Source organism: Cuculus canorus, chromosome 5, assembly GCF_017976375.1.
Source record: "Cuculus canorus isolate bCucCan1 chromosome 5, bCucCan1.pri, whole genome shotgun sequence".
Lineage (NCBI taxonomy): Eukaryota > Metazoa > Chordata > Aves > Cuculiformes > Cuculidae > Cuculus > Cuculus canorus.
This window is the reverse complement of record NC_071405.1, coordinates 64,553,347-64,578,513: the sequence shown is the minus strand read 5'-3', so window position 1 is coordinate 64,578,513 and position 25,167 is coordinate 64,553,347. Positions and strand designations below refer to the sequence as shown.

General features: G+C 37.7%; 1 protein-coding gene across 4 annotated transcripts in view; it reads right to left on the bottom strand.

Annotated features, from left to right (window-relative positions):
* Nucleotides 1–25,167, bottom strand: part of NPAS3 (neuronal PAS domain protein 3) — a 605,022-nt gene that overhangs the window by 416,428 nt on the left and 163,427 nt on the right. For all 4 annotated transcript variants that reach the window (XM_054068725.1, XM_054068726.1, XM_054068727.1 and 1 more), the window contains one exon: nucleotides 9,725–9,969. In XM_054068725.1, coding sequence (XP_053924700.1) covers nucleotides 9,725–9,969 — 245 coding nt within the window. The remainder of the gene's footprint in view (nucleotides 1–9,724; nucleotides 9,970–25,167) is intronic.

Sequence of the window (25,167 nt, the reverse complement as noted above, 5' to 3'; positions counted from 1 at the left end):
TCACCAAAAGGATCAATGGGCACTGGAACAGGCTCCCCAGGGAGGTGGTTGAGTCACCATCCCTGGAGGTATTTAAAAGCTGGGTAGATGAGGTGCTTAAGGATATTATTTAGTAGTGGACAGGTATGGTTCGCCTCGATGATCTGAAAGGTCTTTTCCAACCCAACAATTCTACGACTCCATGATCTTTTAGCTTGAATGAAGAAGGGATGTTCTCAATTCAAGACTGAATTTTGAACAAAACTGTGAAGATTTCTATGCACTGAAACACATGCACATCGAAGGAAGAAACAATGAAGTGAAAAGTTAAAAACGTTTTTTTTTTAGATTCTTTTAAATATTAGTATTCTTCTTCAGGTTATTTTCATTACCAAGACTGCACTGAGAAAGCAAATATGTAGAGAAAATATACAGGACTACAAAAAGGAGAGAGTCAACACTGGAAGCCGACTGCAAGAGGACATCATTATGCAGATTTGGTGTTCCAGCTAAGAACTCAAATAAAAGAATGACTAAGAAAAAGAAACTGTGTTAAAATAACATAACAAAAATGTAAAAATGACCAGATCAGTGTAACAGCACAAGAAGAGAAGAAGGAAAAATAATTGCAGTGTAATAGAATGGAAATATGGTGGCTGGGGGAGAGAGAAGAGACATTAAAGTCACCTGTTCTATTTCCTTGCTCTTAAAACCACTTACTGTTTGGTTGTTTTCCTATTTAATTGTTAAGTTGTAAGGTGGCATTCTAGCAATAAACAACTCTTCCAGGGACTGACATCTGATTGACAACATTTTAGAAAGAGTATTAATTTGTTACCAGCAGTAAATGTTTTGTGTCTCCACAGAAATGATGGATAGAACTTTTTACGGTACAAATAAAGCACCATGAGAAACTAAATCATTCTATCATTTCTGCTAGCAGAACTGAAAGGATCAGGTAGGTTATTTTTGTGCCTTTGTTCATGCTAAAAAGGAGAGCTGAAATTGAAATGCTTTTCTTATCATTCCAGCTCTGCATCACAAGAAAACTAAAACCCTTCAGAGTCTTGTAGCAAAATTAACTACAAAGCAACGACCAGTAGCGTGGAGTTTAGGAGAGCAAAGATAAAAATTTAAAGTGAAAATAGGAATATCAATAATAACAACTATATTATTATTATTACTTCATTATACTGAAATAAATAAATTTTAGGAGGTTCGTTTTACTAGGCTGCACAGATCATTGTCTATGATCCAAACATCATTGCAATTTGCAAATTTTAAATCAGCACTTATGCCGTGTTTACTCCCAATTCATTGACAATCATGCTCAGACTGTTTTCTCCAAAAACCCATAGAAACTCCTTTCTTAACGGTACTTTCACTTTGATCTGCTTTCCAAGATCAATCAGTTATACAGTTAATGTGTTTCGTTTGGTTCTGCCAATATAATGTTCTTCCAGAATTTTAAAACTGTAATTCTTACGTACTAATAAGGCAAATGCCTTTACAATACTTCAGTATACAATGCATATCCTAGTTAACTGAACTTGAAATTTCACACAATTAAGAAGGGTTTGTTTTAAAATAACTACTTTCCATTACACCCATGTTTGTTGACAAAATATACAATCTTACTTTTATCCCTTTAGAGGATGATTTTTCCCAATATTTTGCCTGCAACTACTTTGAGGCTAAGAAAGCTCAGCACTGCAAAGAATAGATGATACTGAAAATTGTATGAGGCTGATATGAGAGGTAAGCTGATCCTTGTCTGAAGGACACGTAAAATACAACTTATTAAATAGCTCTGCAACGACTGAGAAACACTGCAAACTGGGATCCAGGATGATGATGCCCAAGAGTTTCACAGTCACTTCATTGTGTATGGCAGGTAACATACTGAAGCAACACAAAACTGTGGCAACCACAGCAGGGCAATGCGAGGGGATACCACAGAGACATCAGGGGCTTCCCTACTCTGTTGGGCAGATCTGCTTTTCTTGGCACATCTAAGAATTATACCCTTCTGTTTTTCAAGTACTATTAAAGTTTCATTCAGACACTAAAGAAAGCTTCCCCAGCAGAACAGACAGAGATAGCATTCATCATGTATGGGCAGGACTCAAACACAAAGCAGGCAGTTCTTAAGATTGTCTCATGGCTAGGACTCCAACATTTGGATTCCAACATGCCTTTGCACGAGGAGCTTGAGGGAGAAACAAGGAGGAATGAACAACATGACAAAATCATAACGTGCTATAATCCCATTTTGACCAAGAAGACATGATATAGAATCATACAATCATTTAGGTTGTAAAAAAAAATGAACTTGAAGTTCATCAAATTCAACTGTAAACCTAAATCCAACGCTGCCATGTCCACCAAATATGAACTCTGACTTAGAATTCTCCTCCCCAAGTTTTTGTATTGTTGACGACAATGATTGCGTCTGCTTGCTAAACACTGCCGTTAACAGGAACCTGAACTATAAAGACCTGTAGAATGCATTCTGTACAGACAAGCACTTACAGTAACCTGTATCAAGATCACTTGCCTTTGCCTCACCAGTAATTAACTTATTGCTAATAAGCCTATACTGCTGCAAGAATTCTGCTCATTTCTAATACACGTAAAACTAATTTTTCTTTGCAAAAATCTAGCAGGATTAGAAAAATTAATGTCTTTGCCTGTCTTTGACAACTTTCTGCAACTTAGACATTTCAGTTTGTCTTAATTGCTAGATATTTCCCTTTAATTTCTAAAGTTTTATATAAATACACAAACATTTCTTCAAACAATTGATTCCACATTCATTCAGGAAAAGAATGCACTTTTTTAATTTTAAGGTGCATAGGAAACCACAGTTTAATATTTTTTTTTTCTTTTAAGAGTTCTAGTCAACTTTTATTCTAATTTTTCCATCAAAATTTTTCCTCACAATCAATTTCACAGATAAGTTTCCCCGTTAGGCAATTAGTTCCTCAAAAGCACTGAGTGTATGGTTTGGCACCCTCTTCCATTTGCAGAGATTGAAAGCAATCAGGTCATGATCACTTGTCACTAGGCAACCACCAACTCCAAGTCCAGTATTCAATCCATCTTATCTATCACAATGAGATTCAAACAGAGCTACCTCATTTGGGGTTCTGCATCCTTCACATTAGAAAACCATCAATAATTCTCACAAAGAACGTTAATGTTTTACCGCTGATGTCTGAAATTTCCAGCACTACTTTCCAATACTGAAACACCACCTAATCGCCTTTTACTTTAATCTATGTAGTAGGTCAATGATGAAGCTATCTAGTCCTACAGCTGCACTGCCCCTGTGGCCACATGAACTGGTTTGCAATGGAGAAACATTATGTTTACAATTAGTGATTGATACTGGTACACAGTCAGAGCACTTTATAATGGCCTACAAATAAACGGCAAACATATTCTTATACAAATAAGGAAAATGCCTACAACGTAGGGAGAAATAAATTACAGGATTATCAAGAATTCTCCAGCACAAGTGCAGAAGTCACACACAAAGTAGGATGGGCATATTCAGAGACCCTTTTCATAACAAGCAATATCACCAATCCATCAGCATTATACTGGTTTTATCTGACTGACTTTTTCATGTCAAACAGTGAAAAACAGTGTCTCAGGCCACAAACACTGCAGAAGAAATTAATTCTTATTTCTTCGTTCCGATAAATGTTTTCCCTGAAACAGAATTGTGTGGTGCTTCAGAAGAAGACTGGTCTTAGTGGAAGGTTTGTGTGGTTTGGCAGGGAAAGGCTTATACTATCTTGCATCTCCTGCACAGAAGGCAACATTCAGTTCAAAACATAAAAGGCTAACAACAGGTAATGTTATTTAAAGGGTTTCCACAATGAGATCATTCAGAAGGTGATAATTTATTTACCTCTTAAAAATGCATACATATCCAGCACAAAAATTATTACAAAAAAAAGGTACTTAAATTGATGAAAGTAATTCCACTTGACATTTGGGATAACAATTGCCATACTTTCCAATTATTATTATTGCTTATTTTCTTTCCCAGAGAATTCAAAGTGCTGGAATTATTTCCTCAACATCGAGTTCCAAAGTATGATAAAATATCAAGTTCATTTTCAACCTATAATTACATACTTTCTTTGTGTTAAGAATGGAACCTTTGAAAAACACGCTCGTTTGATGGAAACACACATAATTTTGTTTTAAAGTATATTTTTTCTTATTTTGATTATCAAATTCTTTTTGGTAATTTCATTACCAATGCAGAATTGAAGTAACATTGAATACTTTATTGCAAGCAACAGGTCAGAGACATATTTAGTTACATTTGAAAGAAACAATTTGGACAGGAAAAATTTTGGTTTATCACAAACACTTTCGATTTCTTTCCGTACTGATATATATCAATTACAGAATATAGATGTGTAAAACTACCTAACTGCAGAATATGCAATGCTAAAAGTATAGGATCATAGAATCATTAGGTTGCAAAAGACCCTACAGATCATCAACTCCAACTGTACTGGTTACTGCTAAATCATGTCCCCAAGCACCTCATCTGCCGACTTTCTAAACACCTCCAGGAATGGTGACTCAACCATCTCCCTGGGCAGCCTGTTCCAATGCCCAGTAACCCTTGCGGTGAAGGATTTTTTCCTAACATCCAATCTAAATTTCCCCTGACACAGCTTGATGCCAGTCCCTCTTGTTCTATCACCTATCCCTTAGCAGAAAAGATCAACTCCCACCTCTCCACAACCTCCTTTCAGGTAGTCGTAGGCAGCAATAAGGTCTCCCCTCAGCGTCCTCTTCTCCAGGATAAACAACCCCAGTTCTCTCAGCCACTCCTCGTTAAGACTTGTTTCTCCAGCCCCCTCACCAGCTTTGTTGCTTTTCTCTGGACGTGCTCCAGAGCCTCAACATCCTTCTCGTAGTGAGTGGCCCAGAAGTGAACACAGGATTCGAAGCGCGGCATCACCAGTGCCGAGTACAGGGGAGAATCCCTTCCCTGGTCCTGCTGGCCACAATGTAGAGATGGCTAAACTAAAAGTGACATTGTTCACACAGCTTACCAATCAGTCAGTACTACTTACTGAAGTCCTTTTCACTCCTCAGCTACAATCTCCCATCCACCTCTTCTCTTACAGCAGAAAAATAAGGAAGGTTATTTTCCCTTGTAATGAAAAATAAGGAAGGTTATTTTCCCTTGTAATGTCAAATGTAAAGATTTGGCTTAAAAAAAAATAATGCTCATAACAAACTCGCTTGTAAATTAAGGTCACAGACAATCCCACAACTACTTTTCTACATCCAAAGAAAAGACACACCCAAATTTGTCCTATGTACTATTGTTTGTATATGTTACATTATTCAGCAGGAAATAAGAATCCTGGCTTTGCATGAACACTTGTGTCCTCGAAGACAGAAACAAACACCTCATTTAAGCCAAAACAGAATGAAAAATCTGCTATTTTCATAGAATCACAGAACCATTAAGGTTGGAAAAGACCTTTAAGGTCATGGAGCCTAACCATAAGATTAACACTACCACATTCACCACTAAACAATGTCCCTAAGTGTCACACTTAAACATCTTTTAAATACCTCCAGGGATGGTGACTCACTTCCCTAGGCAGCTAATTCCAATGTCTGACATCTCTTTCAGTGAAGTAATATTTCCTAATATCTAGTTTAAACCTACCCTGGCACTACTTGAGGCCATCTCTCCTCACTCTATCACCTGCTACCTGGAAGAAAAGACCAACATCCACCTCACTACAGTCTCATTACAGGTATTTTGATACCATCATGGCAAATGTCCAGGATAAAGGTTGGCAAAATTAGGCAGAGACTACGGGGTTTAATTGCTGCTTCAAAAGAAACAGAAATGGAAAGTGGAGGGTCGTAAGCCTTTTTATAGTGACAGTGGTCCTGAGTCATTAACAATGTCCCTAATATTGCCCCAAAAAGTACATGGCATGACTTCCTATCAGCCAAACACATTCAACACACAAGAGAACTTCACAGTGCATTACAGTCAACCTCTTCCTTCCTCTCTTCACTTGAAAAAAAGGAAGAAAATATGGCTTGGTAAAAACACCTACAACGTAGCAGAAAAGAACATAAAAAGCTGCATGATCTTTGAACACTCTGAGCAACAGTTTGTGCTAAAAATATAAAGAAAGTTGGAGTCAGTCATTTGAAGACACTGTTCCAAAACATAAAGGTTCTCACAAGAGTTTGATGTTGGAAAAAGACTACAAAGCCTAATATGGGTCAGGCAGTTGAAATGCCCAAGAGGACTTCAAGTGCCATGCCATGTAATGCACCACTTAGTAACTGAACACACGGTATTTACACCATAAAAATACTTCCATTTGCAGACCAGAACTTTCAGAAACCCCACCTTTGAATGCAAAAAATTGATCAGCAGCTGTTCTCCTCAGAACATACCGCTTAAATACTGAGAGTCAAACAAAGGCTTTTGGTGGGATTGAAACAGGGGAGAATAGTACTGTTATTAATAACATTATGTAGTGTATGAAGTATTACAATTTTATTCCTACTGACTCTAAATAACTTTTATATTATTTTCTGCCATATGAGAATCATGTCCTGGTCTTTAAGAACTGTAATCTTTAAACTCATCTGCTGCAAGTTGTGTGTGTATTTGTTTACAAGGACTAATACTTCCTACGTAGAGAAAGCCTTAAACAATGTACCAAAAAAAATTGACTGAAGTCTGCTGTATTAGAAGATAGAAAATTTATCCATTTTTAGCAAATGTCAAATCATTGGCTATTGCTTTTAAGATTAATAAAAGATATAATGGCTTCTAGATAGCCTCTAAATAAAGATTACTATGAATGGAGAAATGATTTACCAATAGCCACCACAATGAGATTTCTTTAAAGGTTACAATCATCAGTTATTTAGCTGAAACACTGCTGAGAATGCCTGGTCATTTCTTGAATAATGCATAATGTTCATTGCAGATTTCATCTGTATTATAACAATACAGATATTTCTAAAATAATGGAGAAAACTATCTGTTAGTTTCCAATTGCTCAAGTTATTTCCATGAAGTAATTGACTCTGAAAATATTATATGGAGTTACCTGCGTGTTCATTTGCAAGCACAACTTGTAGTGATCACTACACAATAGGCATAAGAAAATAAACTCATCAGCTTTTACAGACTTTTAAGAAAAGCTGTGATAAATACAGGGCAAAGTAAAGGACCTTCTTGGAATACTAAATTAAAATGATTAAATTGCAGTACAGTACTGGGGGACAAATTTAAAACTAAGCTTTGAAATTTAATTATTAACACAAGTAGACCAACACATTTGGAAAAAAAAAAAAAAAAAAAAAAGCAGTTGCCTATGCAATATAAGTACCTCTCATATAATTTTCCAAATACCTTTAAGTCTATTCAGAAGATTGCCTGGGCATGCACAAAGTATAATGTCTAGTGTTTTATTGTAGGATTAGGAACAATACTTCACACGAAGCTGCAAGCTATTTATGTGAGCTGTTTATCCGTATGAACTTCTTTGAGGGCAGCAAAAAGCAACCTTAATAAATGAAAATGAATTTCTTTTGAAGTAATTTCCTGAATTTTTTATCAGAATGCATTAAAAGGCTTCTATGTAAGGAGAACTAGTGAAGTAATAAAACATACCTGTAGAGTTAAATCTGCTTATGGGTAATTCTTAAAACAACGAACACTGTTTCATCAAGCATTATTTTAATATACTGGCACACAGATAACACAATCCTACGTAAGTATAAAGTACTCAAATGGGGAGGGTGGGAGGTGGAAGTACAAATCCTTCCCCAGCTCGCCCACATCCCTTATGCCTAGAGGAATGGGAACCATATCCTCAGATGGGTGGAGGAGCGGGATTGTTATATCAGATCAGGTAAAAACATATTAAATGTTTACCTAGGTTTTTTAATAGGGAGAAATATGTTAATCTGTTAATCTAAGCCAGACTATTTATACTGTTGTCTAAGAACAAGGTTTTGTTCTCCCTTATAATTCTTCATTAGAATCTTTGCACAAAAAGGAAGCTTCGGTATTCAGGCATATATTCCACAAGAGGATAACAAAGAACAATTCCCAGATACTCTGAAAACATACACAGAGATCTGCAGACTTTCTGTAACACAGGACAGCTTACAGAAATATGCCTGTTAGCAACAAGCATTTTGAGGGGAATTATTCTTTTTAAGACAGATTGCAGATCACACAGCAGAGTCCACTTTGCACCTGCCTTAAAACACTGTTTAATTGCCTGAGAATAAACTCTCATCTTGAAAAAACAGAGAACATTTGCATATTATATCAGAAGCCTGATGAATCATGTTATACTCACATTCTGGATGATGTAATTATTAACTTTTTTCCCTCCATTAAAATTATATATGATTTGGTAGGTAATATAAATGAAATATATTAAATGACACAGATACGTCCAGCAACTGAATCACCAGTCTTAAAGTCCTTTGGTTTTTGCCCTATTTCCTAAAAATTTCCTTAGCTAATATTACTTCCCTTAAAAGGAAGAGCAGGTAAAAGTCTTTTGCACCATCAATACCAGTAAGCCTTCATGAGAGCTGTGATCTCATAAATGAGATTCTATTTCCCCCTCCTCCCTTCACCCTTAAAGGTGGCTTTTTCTTTTGCCTCATGCTGCGTACAGTCCATCTAATTCAGTGGACATTAACAGTTCAAGTTTCACAATGAGCATTACGAGCAGGAAAAACTGCAGTGCTCAAATCTCAGATGCCTCTTCCCAAAATATGGTTCCTTCAAAATGTGAGATCAGGAGCTAAAATAAAACAGTGTAGTTTTCTATGCTGTCAAAACCGGGACAAACACAATTCCCAGGTTTTCGTAACTTTGGTTCTATTAATACAAATCGCTCCCTAATTTAAAATACTTATCAGACAGCGAGATCAAACTCATCTACATTAGTAGCATAAGTAAAACAGAAACTACAAAAAAAGTCCAGTTTACACAAGTTATTGGAAACACTACGACCAACACATACGTAGCTTCTAAGATAACTGTTTCTTCTATTACCCAACTTTTGCGGCAACTCATGTCCAAACCATTGATTTTGCTGCCCAGCAGCTTGTTCGAGCATGAAGAAAGGATGTTTAATATTGAAAACAGACTATTTAACGTGAAATGTTGATAGGTGCCTACTGGCTCAGAAGTCAAAATAATTTCTATACGCATTACAAGATGATAAAGAAAAACCTAGTCTTTAAGCTGAAAATTTAAAAATTTGGATGTGATGCTTTTAACTTGAGAAATACATGATTCTGCCTTTAAGGTTTAACCGGAGAATTAGAGATAGAGTTCTCAAATCAAGTAATAACATCACGCTCCTCTCAAATCTATCCTTCTATAAAATACTAAAACAAAACAACATAATCATTGTCAAAAACCTTTGCTAAGAATTTATTCTATGCCACCCAGAAGGCTTATAGCTGTAACAGTTGGATCAATGGCCTCGCTGTTAAATAGAAAATAAAATAAGAGGTTTGTTTCACCTTCACATAGTGCCTTTCTCCTGCAGACCTCAGATTTCCACATTTGTATTCCTTTAAAGTATTTGATATGCAGGGAAAGAAGAAAGGATGATGGCAAAAATTTCAATTTAGAGGTTACTAAAGGCTGCCATATTTGATACTGTACAACATATTTACTCCATACCTTTTACTGATGTATTAGGTGGAGGTCCTTCCATCCTCAAGTTCCACGGAGGATCACCTTGATTAGCAAAGTCCCTCATTTTCAGATAGCTAATTGTAAGTCGGATGATAGACGCCTTGTCAAGCTGGCTGGTAATGGCTGCAGGCAGTGGCAACAACTTTGCCAATTCATAGAATTCAAAATTCTCCTTTCCCCGGCGAGAGCGAGCAGCATCTCGGGACTTTTCCTTTCTCAAAGCTTGTAAACTGAAAGAAAACGAACAAAGTAGGACATTCATCAATATTAGTGCTCTGTCACATTTAACCAATTTGCTTTTTCACTGCTGGTCTTCTATACGAATTACCACATTTTCAAAACGCTCTTGTGTATGGATGTATGGAATTCAAGACACATTGAATGGTACTCCAGTCCTTGAATGATTAAAACTAATGTTACTATTTAAGTTTCGGTGGTAGCCAACATTTTAAGTAACTACTTCTAACTCATTTCAGCCACTTTCTACTTAGCCTGCCCTTCCCTTTTTCTACTGCCCATCACAAGAAAAGATTCCCAAGGATGCTGGGTGCATGCGGGGTTTATCTGTATAGATGCCATTGATTCTCTTGACCCACTGTAACCCATTTTTTTCCTAAATTTGTGCCAAATTCTGACTCTTCAGAAAAGAAGGTTAAAAGGAGTAAAGCGTGTGCCACCTCTGACAGGGGCTACAGTGCAGCCAAGATGACAGTTTGTACAGTAGCCGCTGAGCTACAGAAGTTTAAGTCTGTAATAATTAAACCTTCATGGATTTCACGAAACTGCTCTCTGTGAGTCGTTCGGCTGTCCTTGCTGCAGGAACAGCAACTGACGTCAGAGGGGTGAGCGAGCAGTTAATGCAGTTATGTGTTTCACATTTCTGATTGTGATTCACTACCACACACATATGAGACTGACAACTTTTTGGTCAGAAAGGACCTTATGTTTTACACTGGTGGAAATGCAAAGACGTTATTTTAGTCCTGTTGCATCAATGCATCACTTGCTATCACACGGATACCACACCTAAAGGTAACTCAGATTTTACTCCTGAGCTCTTTGTTTAATTGGTGTAAAACTGCTGAATGGATATTGTGATGGCAGTGAGTAGCCACTGGGGTCTTCTCTTGATCTTTCCCTGAAACTCAAAGGAAACCACAAGTCTCAGTTGGTTTCAACATACAGTTGTACAAGAGAGAAGGGATTAATTTTTTTGTCATGCGGTTTGGGGCAAAGAAATGTACAGTACGCTTCCCAAAAGATGAGAAGTCAACATGTAGATAATACAAAGAAACAGATATTGTGTCTTTTGGTTTTAATGTAAAGTTTTAAAGTTAGGGGATTTTTTGAGACAGAGCAGAGTGTTCATCTCAGGATATGATAAGCTTGACCACACCTTTGCCATAGTGAATAAAGGTTGGTGCTGATGCTGGGGCTGGTTTCTGCCAATCACTGTGTAAAGTGAGTAGAAACTGTTCTCCTCCCTCACAAAGACTCTATCATTCCTTTGCTTCATTTGTTTACTTATCAATTTGATGAAGTTACAGCCACATTTCCATTAACTAGTCATTAGTTTAGAACAGAGCTGGAATTCACCCAGTGTATAATGGAACACCAAACGCTTCTCTCAAGCTCCAACAACCCTTCCAAAACCCCTGGATTTTATCAACAAAAAAAAAAATCATAATGGCCAGATCTACAATAGCACTCCAGCACTTGAAGCAGGACAGTAGAATTTAGGCACAAAGATCTAATACCGTGATTCTGAGACCTCTATTTACCTATCTTTCTAATTCAGAAACAATTTAAACTACAGAGGTTCTCTTATTTTAATATTCTTCACCACTTGCATTTTTGTGGCTGTGTCTGCCACCTTAGACTTGCAAGGGTAGATCAGCTGGGCCCCTAAAACACAAATTAAATCCCTTCATCACAAGTTCCTGAGTATACTTAAAAATTTATATTCCCTATATAATTCTATAGGACCAGCAATTACATTTAGAAACACGGTCTGGCTAAGAAACAGGGATGGCAAGATAAACATGCGGGTGGAAATGGCACATCCTTACTCACAGGTAAAGACATACCAGCCTAGTAAATCCCACGCTAAAGTACACATACTTGTCTTTATGAACTATAAACAGACTGTTAGCAGCTAGATTTATATATTATTTTTGAGGAGAAAAGAACCTGAAAAATAAGATTTCACAATGCTCGTTGTAGATGCATCTCTGTCCAATTCCAAATTTTAAATATCTGCCATCACAGATGTGTAAAATCCCTCAAAAGGTGCATTACGTATGGCTGATAGAAATATTTGATGTCTATACAGAAACCTAGAAGTTACAGCTCTGTGAGGTGTGAACTGTCAAATTCATTTCAGTGAAGATACCATATACAAGTTAAATACCTACAACAGTAACATAAGGGAGAGACAAGCAAGTGTTTCTGCCCAACTGCGTGCCAAATGAAAGCTTATTTTCATGGCACAATGAGCGCCTTTAACTACTTATCATCACACTTTTTTCCTCCAGAAGCCAAGCCTGAGGACCTGAAGACCCCAAATCAAGTTTGAGGAATCCAGAAATGCTGGGATTCTAAATCTGTTCTGAAAGTTTACACCATGAGGTTCAGCCCTTCTTTCAACGGCACACACTTACAACACTATGTAAGAAGGGTGTTTTGGGGAGATTTCTAGTAAAACATATCAGAAACATCACATATCCCAGCAACTTTCAAAATTGAAAAAAGTTCGGAATTCCTTATTCCTCAGCAAGACCAAAGAGTGAATCCACAGTTTACAAGAACAGTAAAGGGCTCAGGAGATTTCTGAAACATAATAATACATTGCTAGGTAAACTTAGATAACGCATTACTGGATCAATAATAGTTTGCAATGGAAGTCAGTTCAGCTGAAAAGTGAAGCTACGTGTGTAAGTAAACAGCATCCTTTGAAAACCACCTATATGTACTCAAAGTTCTTCAATAAAAACACTCTAATGTGCAAGGGATGGGGCACTGAAATAGCAGACATACAAAAGAAAACGCTGAGAAACAGTACCATACCACATTTTTCCTCCAAGCCATTTGGTGTATTGTCATTTGTGGAAGCTTCACGGAGCAACTCAAGGAGTTTGTAACCTGTAGCACTCTCCTCTTGGCACCAGAGCATTAAGTTAAATTTAGGAACAGTGCCTGTCAAAACACGCACCCAAGTCCTAATTTCTACTCTGCGTAATTCCACTAGCGAAATATACCTGTAGCGTTGGACACTACTTACGCTGATACAATGGGTCCTTAATTTGGGAGCAACGATTTCCTCAGCCGGATGCAAGAATTCTTTAGCTATGACCTAAGCATCACTGTTAATCCTACCTGGCCCCTGTGATTCTGATAAGCAACATCAACTTCATCATCAGATGCCCTTAAAAGAACAAAGTGCTGGCAGCGATAACCCCAAGAGGATGCTAGAACACAGAGGTGTGTCAAGTTCAGAACAGGAAGAAGTGGTGCTGACACAGGAGTAAAACTCGTCTTGAGTCCCATCATATGACATTGGGGTTAGAAGTGGTTCTCGGTAACATAACTGAACTTGGTAGAATATCAGGCTGAAAGAACTTATGAATACCCACAGGGCCTCCTGATGGTGAGAAAAATAAAAGTGTGGGAAACTATCCCCCCCTGGTTGGCAAGTGGATTTCAAAAACATTCAGAGAGCACCAAGAAAGCAAACATCACACACATCAGAGCCCTCACATGGCAGAGAAGGTCCCCCAACAGACAAGCAAATCTACATACGCTATCAACAGCACCAACAAGAAAGTAACAGTGGCAAATATACCCAAAGGACATAAAAACTGCTCCCTCTTTGCCTTCTGTGGAGAAGGGGAAGAAGCTCAGATAATTGGATCAGAGCACATCACTGGACGATATCAAAGGATAATGTTGTCATATAATAGCGAAACTTCCTGCATTCCCTTAAGAACATACTTCTCAAAGAATTTCCACATAGAGTCCACTAAAGAAGACTCAGAGGTTTCCAGCTGCTAACTGCTGATAATTCTGTGATGCAGTACGACATAAAGAGGATATTTAATGGCCAGAAAACTATTGCTATTTTGATAGTAGGTTTCTAAAACATACATTATTTTTTTTCTTTCAAGGCTTTTCCAGATGGACTGATATAAAGGAGATCTGGCTTTTACACATGAAAGGGTACTATAAATACTGCCATATATTTTTAAAATGGTATATGCAACATTTCTAAAGTAGATTTTCTATTGAAGACGCAGCAGATGCAGAAGACATGATAATATGGCGTTGCATAAAAGTTTTATTGGTACTCATAACTCACTTGTGATTTCATTGTGCTTGTGGTCATTCCAAGCTTAACCTGGTTCATATTTTATTTCACATCACTTTTTATATTTTATAGTCATAAGCGTATACATGCACACATTATATGTGCATGCCCATAACCGCTACATGTCTGACAGATTATTACCTGTCCCTTTAAAGATGGGAGAATCACAACTCCTAATTTTTGCAGCATACAGTGACAAACATGTTATAGTATATCAACAGACGCACTGACCTACATTAGCAAGGATTTTTTTTTAGCATATCAATGCGTTGCTTCTGCATCTCCATTTGGGCGGTAAAAATCAGTGAAATCATTTAATTCCCTGAATTTGTATTTTGAATGAAAGCAGGCTGCGGTTACAAATAAATATTTCTGTCTCCAGTTTCAAAATATAGGTTGGAAGCAGATACGTGGCATACTTGTTCAGTTTTAGAAAGCTCGCGTTTACATATAACCTGCACTGTTCCCTTAAACATGATGCAGGCGAGACACCCCAAGCAGGGTTTCTCAGGTGTTCATCTCCCTCTGCTCAGCCCCATATAACAGCACCAGTGGGGCGTTATGGTATATCCTTAAGTATACTTGTCCGAAATACAGACTGGATTCGGGGAGATGGCCACAAAAAAAAAGCTGAGAGATAGGCAGGTTGCAGAGCTCCAGATATAACGACTCCAGTCAACGGACAGCACCTCTGCGGATTGCCGTCACAATCTTTGCTCATTTTCATTAACGACAAGCAGAGAAATGTGATGAACCCTCAAAAAAGGATGCACGCTACTTCAGATAATTCTATTGAAATCCTCCCCGATTTCAGGAGGAACTTTACAAGCACAACAGTATCCAGAACAGAGGACTTTTTCTTGTAATGCTAAACAATATCATACTTGTTAATGCAGCTATTATCGACCAGTAGAAAATTTCTTAAGCCTCTAACAACAATATGGATTATAGTAGCAGCAAAATCAGACACAGTACAACAATAACACTTAACAATATCTAATATTTTTTTTTAACAAGCTTTATAGAGAAAGAAGCAATATGCACGCACACGTGTATTTTTATATTAGTCTAATCTTTTACATTCAAGGTCTATATAAACATTATCTTCCTCTCCGAAGGCCATAGTCAGAGAGAGGTTATATCCATTTCACGGCAATCAAATGTATGGAAAGGATGTGCAACATTAGAACATACAATGAATCTGCAACCAAAAATAAAATGGACTGTGATCCAACCTCATCAACACCTTGAAAGAGGCTTTCAATTATGTATGTCCTTCTGTGTACATCTTCTTTTTCCAATATAAAGAACAGAAAAACGTTTACTTGCTATTGAGTTCAGTTGTAGGATTATATAAGGAAAGAAATTTTTGCTCCTCTGAGTCCACAGGTCTGCATTTGTGCAATTCTCTATGAAATACACTAGAAATATCTTTTTCTTACCTTGTTCTGTGTTACTACAATATGACATTGTATTCTCATACTTTGGATATTTTTATAATTAATAACTTTAGGCTCTTCCCCTTTTTTTTAGGAGCCTATTTAAATCATTTCTGCATTTATATCAATGCAACATAGTGGATGAGTACAACAATTTATCTAACGTGAATGCTTACATATTCTGTTCCATTACAGGAATAACCTATTACCTGGTCCCTCCCTCAGCCACGTTCTTGAGGAGAATCTTTTCTGGGGCTTCAAGCTGACCAGTGCAAACAATGAGGGCAGCTAAGCCCTTTTAAAACAACAGATACATAGAAAAGCTGACTCTTAACAAATGGGCAATTTATTAAGATAACATCCATGCCCCCAAATAGGTGGCCACCCGCAGGCCACGTTCTGGCCTGAAAAAAAAACGTGTTTTCATTTCACTGATCTCATGGGACAATTACACTTAATTATAAGTTCAAAGAATATCATAGTATCAATACTGAAATTCCTCAATTATTTGGAATATTTATTTATTTTGCTCCTATGTGACTCCTCTTGTGCCTAAGTTGTTTTTTTTTTCAAAAGTGTTTGTTAATAGGGACATCTCAAAAACAGTGTTAAATCCAAGTGGATATTCATCTGAACAGCAGTGCATAATTTCAGATTCCATAAAAAAAAGATTTAGACTGGGAGAAAGATGGAAGAAGCAAAGCAGACTAACCTGCACTACAAATTGCAATTATTGTAGTTGAAAAGTCCGCTCAAGCAAGTTAAGCATCACCACTGGTGGCAGCAGGAGCCTAAAGCCTCTTATGTCTAGGGTTTTCGTTATTGTTCTGTTTTTCCAAATGTTATGCTCTAGAGAGCTCACAAATATGCATGAAACTGATTTTTTTTTTACTATAATACTACAAGGGAGCATAAAAGAACGAAGCACAAAGCTAATGTTCCTGTAGATGTGAATTAAAAGAATAATCCTCTCCAGCTTCTTAAGACTAACTCAATTATTTCTGGAAAACTGATACTGAAAATACGTTAACATATTTACCTCTTAATTTGTACACAGTATTTTGCTGTCCTTTGGGATTTTTTTTCTTTTAAGACAACTTTTTGACCTGATGGTTTCTGCCTTTCTTTGCTTTTCTTTTTCTCTGCTGTCCTATTCATAGAGCTGCTTTTCAAGACTAATAAAATAATAAAAAACAGTTACACTATTTAAAAGAGAAGAACACTTTTGTGAGGGTAAAACGTAAAACCTCTAAAAAAAAAAAAAAAAGGAGGAGAATCAAAAGCCACATTAATTTTTACCTTCTTTCTTTTTAAAGTACATCTGAGAAGTCAGACAGCAGATTTTTATGGATTTTTCTACTTGTGTGCTTAGGAGATGCGAATATTGCTCAGTCTCACTATTTATCAATTAATCTGGCATGCAGCCTCAAAGGAAAAAGGTCGACCTGTATTAAAAATTCATCCATCAAAAATTCATCAAAGACTTCAGCATTTTTACTCATGAACCTTTGAACACCTGCATACTTGTCAGATCTATGGTCATAGTTAACCGGAATCTATAGTTACTACAGTATCTATACTCGCTCTGACATGAGCTGCATAAGGAGACTTTCAGGTGAAAGAGCAGTACGTAACGCAGTGAGCTGCACGGCTTCATCAAACTGTTCTTTCCACCAGACAAGGGATAGCTGACATCTGACTAAGTTCAAAGTCAGTAAAATCAGACTTTCAATAAGCAAACACTTTTCAGGGCATTCATTATTGCCACACCATAAATATCACCGTTCTCACAGGGCAAAAGTTTGCCAGAAATCTAAATCAAAGCATTATCTGACATTATCATCAATGGCGTAGTCCACAAATTGAAGCCATTTAATGCTGTCCAGGAAAAAAATAATGTTTTCAGAAGACTTCTTTTAATGTGTGAAGAAAGCTGTATAGTATATGCTGGAAGTTAAAGCTGGAACCTTCAAGTTCAAGGTAAAAACTGCTGCTTAACTAATGCACTGCTCATAGCTGTCATCATTAATTTATGTTAGCCTCTGTAAACATCAGGAGTATAATAGGCCAATTTCACAACTAAATATAGATGCACATTTTGCCCTTATATAAATGGCAGATTGCTGCTGTAGATCATCACTGCAGCAACACGTCAGTAAAGATGCACTGTTTGATGGTCTGATGCTCACACAATATATAAAACCAGTTGTAATGGTTGTTTGGAAGCAAAGTGTAACATAGCAGCAAAATTTCATTTGTTCCACAAACTCAGGATATATTAAGCTTGGCTGACAAAGACTGTTTGATGTGCTAAATCAGTTTGACCTTCATTTTTGCTTTATATTTCTCATTTAACACATGAAATGACCATTACTTTTTCTCTATATAGGAAAATATCACAGAACTGGTTTCTATTAAAAAACCTCTTTTCTTTGTAGATAGCAAAAATGCATTTTACCAAACATGCTTTAACAATTATTGTAAAAATAACATGCAACTTAAGAAAAAAAACACAAACCAACAATTATATTAACTCAAGCTTTTTATTACGTCAGTGAGACTTGAGGTGGTTTTTAGGGGTTGTTGTTTGCCAGAACCAGTTCATTTTACTTTATTTTCAATACGCAAACACGGTTCAAGGAAAAGGGTTTTGTATGCTTGAACTAATCACTAAACTGAATGTTTCGTCACCAATAAGCAACAACATATTGCAACATATAAAATAACAGGATTCACTTCCAAAGTGAGTCATTAGAACCTGGCAGGTTTTTAAGGATTACAAACTTGTCACCGTACACAATATTTAAAGCTAATGTACACTTTGATACAGGAACAATTAAGTGAGCTGTGCTACGCCAGTTCAAACCCAAACCCTACAACCAGAACACTGGCATCTTGATCTTTTTTTCTTCCTATGTTGAACTAAGTAATTGCCAGCCTTATGATAATAGAGAAACTGCAGTTTTATCAAGCAATTTTGCAGCACCCAATAAACAGCACTTTACCTTGGAGCAACTTGTACATTTCACACCTTAAATTTCTATTTACCAAATCAGCTAATCACTTCACAATTGAACTTCTCAGAACAAAAAATTATCAATTAAAGTGGCTGAAACTCCTGCAAATTATCATTTAGGAATGAAGTAATTGCTTTCATCAGGGCAGAAAAGCCCGCCAGAACAGAAATGTCACTTCAGATTAGTGTTCTCACTCCTGAAGCTATGGATGACACAGCTGATATAAGACTAAATGCCAAGACCAATCAATTGCTTTTGTGGCTCTGTTCTGAGCTGCTGTAAAAGGGGCCATTTTCTAGGATCTACTCTTCATTATAGTAAATGCTATCTCCTTGGTAACATAATTCCATTTCTCATAAATTCCTTCTGAGAGCATTGTCCTAACAATGAATGTTTGTGGAAAAGAATGCTGTTGGTTTAATGCAAAAAATTAAGTGTGAACGGCTGTCGAAGTACCATAGTTTGCTTGTTCTTAAACATAAATTGAAGTCTTTACATTAAAACCAGAATACTTTGGCGGAAATGAATGTTCTGAACAAGCGTAATATATTGCATTTGGAAGTGGTGTGTTTCTGATTTTATATACCTATGTTGTGTGTATAGCGGGCACGCTCGTCCCTAGCAGAGATTTCTCAGTTTAAGAGAGAGAAGATAAACACTCCACTTATTTCACAGCAGTGCAGTTAAGAAATGTGAAACTGCGGAAGAAAACATGGTCTCATTATCATATGACATGCTATTTGTTAGCAGACTCATCTGTGTATAAAAGCCTCCTTTGAACTGAGCCCTTACTGGAAATATCTGTATTTCAATTTGTATTGTTCAGCTTCCTAAAATACTAAGAATCTGAGTTATGGTCTCCAATTAAAAGGATATCTGAGAAGCTAATTTGGTGGAACAGCAGCAATTTCCTGCACTGCTCTCTCATGACTGAAGTTTAGAAACAAATTCAAGATTACAGATTTTCATTCAGAACAGGATGAAAAGTATTCCTCCCTCAATGAGCATACGCAATTCCAATTAACAATAACAAGAGTTATGTGGCAGGAGAATATATTACCAAATATGTAAAGAAGTAATTTATTCAGCATTAAGATGAAAAGTGCAATTTTACTACAGTATTTCCATGGGTAACCAAAGAAATAGCCCAGGTACACTGCTCTCAGATTGTGACTATAGCCCTGAACGCTGGCAATCTCACAAATACATGAAAAACTGCACCCATTATATGACATGGGGGAGATATAAAGTCACTGCATGTCATATCTACCTGCTAGAAGTAAAAGCAGTATTTTAAACTGCAAAGCCAGATAGCATATTTGGAGAACCCGGACTAAAGCTACCTCATATACCATATTAAATACACTACATAGCATATCGTAGTTCAAAAATGAGCTTTACACTTTTGTAGCCGTTACAACATAACTAAATCACTCTGAAATGAACAAAGAGAATCCAAATTTTTAATTATACTCCTTTTTTGAGTACTGTCTTTAAGAAGGAACACTTCAGATCAGAGGTTTTTGATCTGGTTCTCAATATTCTAACGAATGAGTAAGCAGCTGCTATTTTCCTCACCTATGTCAGAGCTACTGCAGAAATGTTTACTGGAACGTTTATATCAGCATGGCCATTATTTTCCATAACATTATTTTACCAGCAGTAGCTCCGACGCTAACAGCTGCACAGGTTAAAGAAAAAAAAAAACAAACAAGGAAAAAACACTTTTTTTTTTAATAAAAGCTGTGTCTGTGCGAGGTATTTTTTCTATACCATGAAGTTTTATTACTGCTGAAAGGCCGAAGAGCACAATCTTGCATTCAGACGTCCCATGTTTGCTCTTTACAGATGACCTAAATAGGGATTTTGTTAGAGTTGGCTGTGCTTTCTGTAACTATCCGCTCCAATTTAGTTCCCAGAGCCTGGGAAAAAAGGCAAGAATTCCAAGCTCTCTCTTTCACTGCTGCCACATAAATAATCTCTTGGTGGTGTGTTCTCAATTACTGTAATAGCAAGACCTGTTCTGAAAAATATAACACACTTTATCTTCCTACCCCCTCTTGCAATTATCACCCTCATCATCTCATAACTCTCTCCTTCTCATATAAAAGTTATCCTTACACCGATGGGTCTATAATGAAAATATGCAAGTTGTCGTTTTAAACCCCACCAATCGGAATTTTTACAGAAGCATTTGTGAAGGAGTGTTGAAGGGATATAGGATACACCGGCACTGCAATCCAAAGGAGCCACCAGAATTTACAGTGACACAAATGAGCTATCTTAAAACTGAGAACAATATCACTCCAACAAAGACAAAAAGCTCCAGGACCAATATCAGCCCTGAGCCCTGCCTGCATGGTTTTTGTTGCCTGGGATAAAACCTGGACTGATAGAGGTCACTTTGTCATTGATACTCAGGCTACCTCGTTTAACAATACCTCCAGCACATCCGGAAAAAAACAAATACGCAACAGCCAGGCTGGGAGGTGGTGTAGGTACATCTGCTGAAAACCAAGCCATGCACACAGAATTTTTTCTTTTACCCTCTTAGGAAGAACGTTCTGCCTGTGCGAGTCCCCAGAAGCTCACTGATAGATGCACTGAAGCTCTTGAAGGTGCAGAGCTACCTGTTGGACTGTTGCCTCGGTAGAGGATGAATGAGCTACCAGGCTTCTCACTTTTAGACCCCTGGCTTGAACCCTGAGCCGCTCAATGTAAATTAATTTCAGTAGAGCACAAACCAGCAGGTCTCACAACAGGTGCCTCTTTCCCACCCGCCAACCACTAAAACACCTTTTATTAGTGCTTGGCATTACAGGACAGGCTACAGTCTCCACTGACTTCCCTTGCGGAGGGACTACATTACTGTCTATTCAATCCTTTGGGATACATGGACACTCTAACTGTCATGCAAACACTGGTGAAGAAACAGAAAGAAATGTGCAACTTTCAGGCCACCTGTTTTTTCAAGTGTAAATTAATGGCTTAGATACCACCCCTAGCGTTACACAAGCGCGTGAAGTTCTAAGAAACAAAACCATACAAGTACATAGGTTTAGATACAGAAAAACGACTTCAAAACAAAACACCGCAACAAAAAATATACTCAAAACCCAAACCAAACAAACAAACAAAATCAACCCCACACCCATCAGAAAAACAAACAATTCACAACCCTCCATCATTCTTCCATGAATCAGTATTACCATGCATTTTCTGAGGCTAGTTTTCTACAGTCTATCCGTTTCCAAGGGGAAATAGGCTATACTTACATCTTCTTACTTTCTAAGAAGTAAGAAAGACTTGAAAAACTAAAGACTTGGCAAATACCGAAGAATTTTCCAGTTAGTTTAGCAAGAGGGAACCCATCCCCAAACTTTAAGCAGAATGTCAAGGCAATCATATGTCTGTCTCTCGACTGGCACATAACTAGCATTACATTTTACAGGTTAGCCAAAAAAGCTTCATGAAGCAACATGTTAATGTGCTCCATAAGCCCCTCCTCAGATCTGATTACAAACTTTTAGTTTTTATTAGTCATAAAAACCAATGTGCATCTTGCAGATTCATAACGGCCTTAAAATGACCTCCTCAAATGGTATGAAATACATTAAGTGAGCCCCAGAAACCTAAGAAACCCACACAAAAGAAAATCTTGATGTCCCCTTTCTCCCATTCTGCCTTCCATTCCATCCATAATAAATGAACAAATAAAAAAATTAAAGTGCTTAGTCCCCAAAGCAATCAGTTTTATATTTAATATTTTATTTAAAAAAACCCACTGCCTACATCATTGTGTTTCAGTGTATTATAGTAGCACTCCATAAGCGTAACAGGTTGATGGGAATTCTTTCTATGTTCAGTTTGTTACAACTTTAAAATGAAATTCTGTATGCAGATAGATAAAAATTTATTGAACTATTTCTTAGTTACATGACTTGGTTACGTGAATGGATATTAGGTGCATGACACAAAGACTAACACATCACATGAAAAAGACATGATATTGTTATCTTTCAGCAGTTTTGATACTGCGGGATCAAAATGAAAGACACATCGATAGAGGAGGAAAAAGTTTCCTTCTTGTTCCGTTTACAGGTATCAGTACTGGCCACACATATCACTGGGTCATGTGTTTCCTGAAAAGGCTGAGAAGAATCTACTGTCAGAGGTTGTGCACTCAACCCAGACCACGAACTGCGTGGCACAGTGGTCACCGTTAGACCAGAGGTATGGCCCTAAGGATTTCAGTTTTCAGGCACTTGTACCTGACCCAAGGTCTAATTTCTAACTAAGGTTTTCAGATATGGTATAGAGTGATGGTTTTGGCTGGGACAGAGGTAATTTCCTTCACAGTAGCCAGTATGGGACTGTGCTTTGGATTTGTGATGACAACTGTGCTGATAACACAGGGATGCTTTAGTTACTGCTGCGCAGTGCTTGCACAGCGCCAAGGCATTTTCTGCTTCTCGCACCACTCCACCTGCAAATAGGCTTGGGGTGCACAGGAAGATGCGGGGGTACACTGCTGTGACAGCTGACCCAAAGTGACCCAAGATTCAGTTCCATACTATACGGCATCATGCTCAGCGTATAAAGCTGGGAGAAGACAGAGGAATGCGAAGACATTCGGAGCAATGGTGTTAGTCTTTCCAAGTCATCCTTATGTGTGATAAAGCCCTGCTTTTCTGGATAAGGCTTAGCAGATAGGAAGAAGTGAATGTATTCCTTACTTTTCCTTCGCTTTGCTTGCAAGCACAGTTTTTGCTTTACCTATTGAACTGTCTTTATCTCAACCCACGAGTTTTCTCACTCAATTCTCTTCTTACTCCATTCTCTCCTCCCTCTCATGCTGGAAGGGAGTGGCTGAGTGGTGCTTAGCTGCCAGCTGGTGTTGAACAACAACAACAGTCATTTTTGGCCTCCAACACAAGGCTCAAACCCAGGACCCTGAGATTAAGAGTCTCATGTTCTACCAACTGAGCTAGCAGGCAAAACCAATTGTCCTCAGAACCTAGTTTAATTAGTAAGAGTAGACCTGATGCTATGTTCTGATTTGAGCTAAAGCAGAACCAATTCTCTCTGCTAAGCTTCTTCCGAAAGTGAACGTGTTTTCAGACAGTGTCTGGTTCTAGAAATGGTAACACTTTATATATAGTTATCACTAAGTAATGTGATGAAAGGTAGGCAGGATGTTCATTGCTCATACTTATTCCCATAAAAACCAAGGCCATCTGAGAGTTGGTGGAAGGCCATTAAGTCAAAGGGTAAAAAAGGGTCACACCTGCCTAGAGGGGCAGACAGAACAGGTGACCCAAACTGACCAACAAAGTATTCCATTCCACGTATGTTATACTCAATATAAAGCTTAGGGAACACAAGGGTCAACTTCTCTTCTTTGATGGTCAGTGTCCAGTGAGGGCATTATCTGTTCATCTACTCCCAATCCTGATTCATGTGTTCCTTAAAGCCGTTCCTGAAACCAACTCCTGCCTGCCGCCTTATTCAGTCTGTGTTTTTCCCTGTGCCTGCTCTGCAGCGTTACTGGTGGCATCTCTAGGAGCTGGATATTGGGGGTTTAAATATATTTGTATATATTTTAGTATTTCCTTATTATTTTCTTCTTATTGTTATAGTTTCACTAAAGCTATTTTAGTTTTGAACCCACCTATCTCTCTCCTTCATTTCCCTTTCCCCTTTCACGGTGGGAGAGAACTGGGACTACAATGTCCTGAGTTTAGCTGCCGAAGTCGGCTGGGTCTGGTGGGCTAAGCTGGGACACGCTACAAGCATTTTATAACCAGAATAGTGATATACCAAAAGCTTTCCTCAAAACATATGCATCATCAGTTACAGTCCTAGAACTGTCAAAAGCAACACTTACCCAAAAATCTTCAAAGCTTTAACTGCTGAGACATTAAGTCTCACATCCTAAGTAATGCTTACCTTGTTCAGTAATATTTGACTATAAGCAAGAGTGGCAACATCCTACACCCATCAGACTGCATGTATCAAAGGCATGAAAATTATCAGTGCTTTGAAATACTGGCCAACAGCTGCCCAGGCTACATGGCCTCCAAAAAAAGTAAAGCTCCTTGCAAAAACTTCCTCAGAACAGGTCAAGCAGTCACAAAGCTGAAGAAACATGATCGACAACCACGAAACAGAGAACCAGAGGTAAGGCCCCCTCCTGAAAAGCTCCTTGGCCTCAAAAGTGACCTCTTAATTAATTACCTGGTAGGTAAAGCACCTCCTACAAAGTCTCACAGGTCTAGATCAGAGAGGAATATGATGATTATCTAGGAACTATCATCATCATGGGGGAGGCCATATAATGTTCCCCAGTAATTCTGGTTTCTTTTGCAAAAGTATCAATCACAATCTGGAAACTTCAAGAAGTAAAGAATTTCTATTGCAAAGCAGCTGCAATGCTTAAATTAGCCTCACCATTAACACTCTGTGGTTTATTTCCAGTTTCAACTTTGCTGAATTCAGCTTTCTGTCACTTAAGCTTACAATTCCTTTGTCCAGTAAACAAAAGAAACTCCAAATATCTGCTACCTTCTGCCTATCTGGGTAATTACAGGTCATGATCAAATCACCCTG